The sequence below is a fragment of the Struthio camelus genome, chromosome 29 (genome assembly GCF_040807025.1).
Source record: "Struthio camelus isolate bStrCam1 chromosome 29, bStrCam1.hap1, whole genome shotgun sequence".
Lineage (NCBI taxonomy): Eukaryota > Metazoa > Chordata > Aves > Struthioniformes > Struthionidae > Struthio > Struthio camelus.
Genome location: NC_090970.1, coordinates 5,193,353 through 5,194,788, shown reverse-complemented (window position 1 = coordinate 5,194,788; position 1,436 = coordinate 5,193,353). Strand labels below are relative to the sequence as shown.

At 54.1% G+C, this 1,436-nt stretch overlaps 1 protein-coding gene across 1 annotated transcript; it reads right to left on the bottom strand.

Annotated features, from left to right (window-relative positions):
- Nucleotides 1–223: 223 nt before the first annotated feature.
- LOC138062773 (olfactory receptor 14A16-like) lies at nt 224–1,075 on the bottom strand (the record flags this gene model as incomplete). The annotated part of the gene is made up of 2 exons (XM_068921779.1): nt 224–259; nt 614–1,075. Coding segments are annotated over 2 exons (498 nt in total), but the record flags the coding sequence as incomplete, so codon positions are not given.
- Nucleotides 1,076–1,436: the final 361 nt, after the last annotated feature.

Here is a 1,436-nt window from a genome sequence, read left to right as displayed (position 1 = left end):
TTCTGCTGGCTCCCATATTCCCTTCCAGAGGGATGGGCATCTGTCACCCACCCATTGATATGTGGGGCAGTCCCAGCAGATACCCCTTGGTGACTCATCCTCCCCAGGGGCCCTGGGCCAACCACAAGTGACACCTGAATGCGGACCTCGCTCCCTCACACGTCACTCTACCAGCTGCTGTCCCTTAGCCCATGCAAAACCCAGGCATGGCAACAGGGCCCTTTTAAGTGCAATTCCCTGAGCACATTCTTGGGGCCAGCTGTGGAAGAAGAGCCCAAAATTCAGGCACAGTGTTCAGGAGATCTCCTTTTATTATAGGGATGCTAAATGGGAGACCAGTTCTGATATAATGACGGTAGATTTACAGAAGGCCTCTGGGTCAGACAGACAGGGTTTGTGCCTCTGGAGAGGTGGGAGGAATTCAAACATTTGTGTAAAAACTTGACTATCATAGACAAAACAAAGCACAGCAGTTGCCTGAGACAAAACGGACATTGCTTGTGAAGAGAAATGGGCAGCTTTAGTGCTGCTGAACTAGAACCAGCTGAATCAGTTTCCTCAGGGCCTCCTTGAGCTCCTTGTTCCTCATGCTGTAGAGGAGGGGGTTCACTGCTGGAGGCACCACCGAGTACACAACAGCCACCACCAGATCCAGAGCTGGGGAGGAGATGGAGGGGGGCTTCAGGTAGGCAAACATGACAGTGCTGACAAAGAGGGAGACCACGGCCAGGTGAGGGAGGCACATGGAGAAGGCTTTGTGCCTTCCCTGCTCAGAGGGCAGCCTCAGCACAGCTCTGAAGATCTGCATGTAGGACAGCACAATGAAAACAAAGCATCCAAACATTAAACAGACACTAACCACAATAAGCCCCACTTCCCGGAGGTAGGAGTGTGAGCAGGAGATCTTGAGGATCTGGGAAACCTCACAGAAGAACTGGTCCAGGACATTGCCTTGGCAGAGAGGGATGGAAAATGTGTTGGCAGTGTGCAGGAGAGCATGGAGAAAACCAGTGGCCCAGGCAGCTGCTGCCATCCTGACACAAGCTCTGGTGCCCATGAGGGTCCCGTAGTGCAGGGGTCTGCAGATGGCAACGTAGCGGTCGTAGGCCATGACTGTGAGGAGAAAATATTCAGTTGACATGAGAAAGATAAAATGAAAGACCTGGGCAGCACATCCCGAGTAGGAAATGGCCCTGGTGTCCCTCAGGGAATTGGCTATGGACTTGGGGACAGTGGTGGAGATGGAGCCGAGGTCGAGGAGGGCGAGGTGGAGGAGGAAGAAGTACATGGGGGTGTGGAGGCGGTGGTGGCAGGCTACGGCTGTGATGATGAGGCCGTTGGCCAGGAGGGCAGCCAGGTAGATGCCCAGGAAGAGCGAGAAGTGCAAGAGCTGCAGCTCCCGTGAGTCCGCAAACGCCAGGAGGAAGAACCCATTG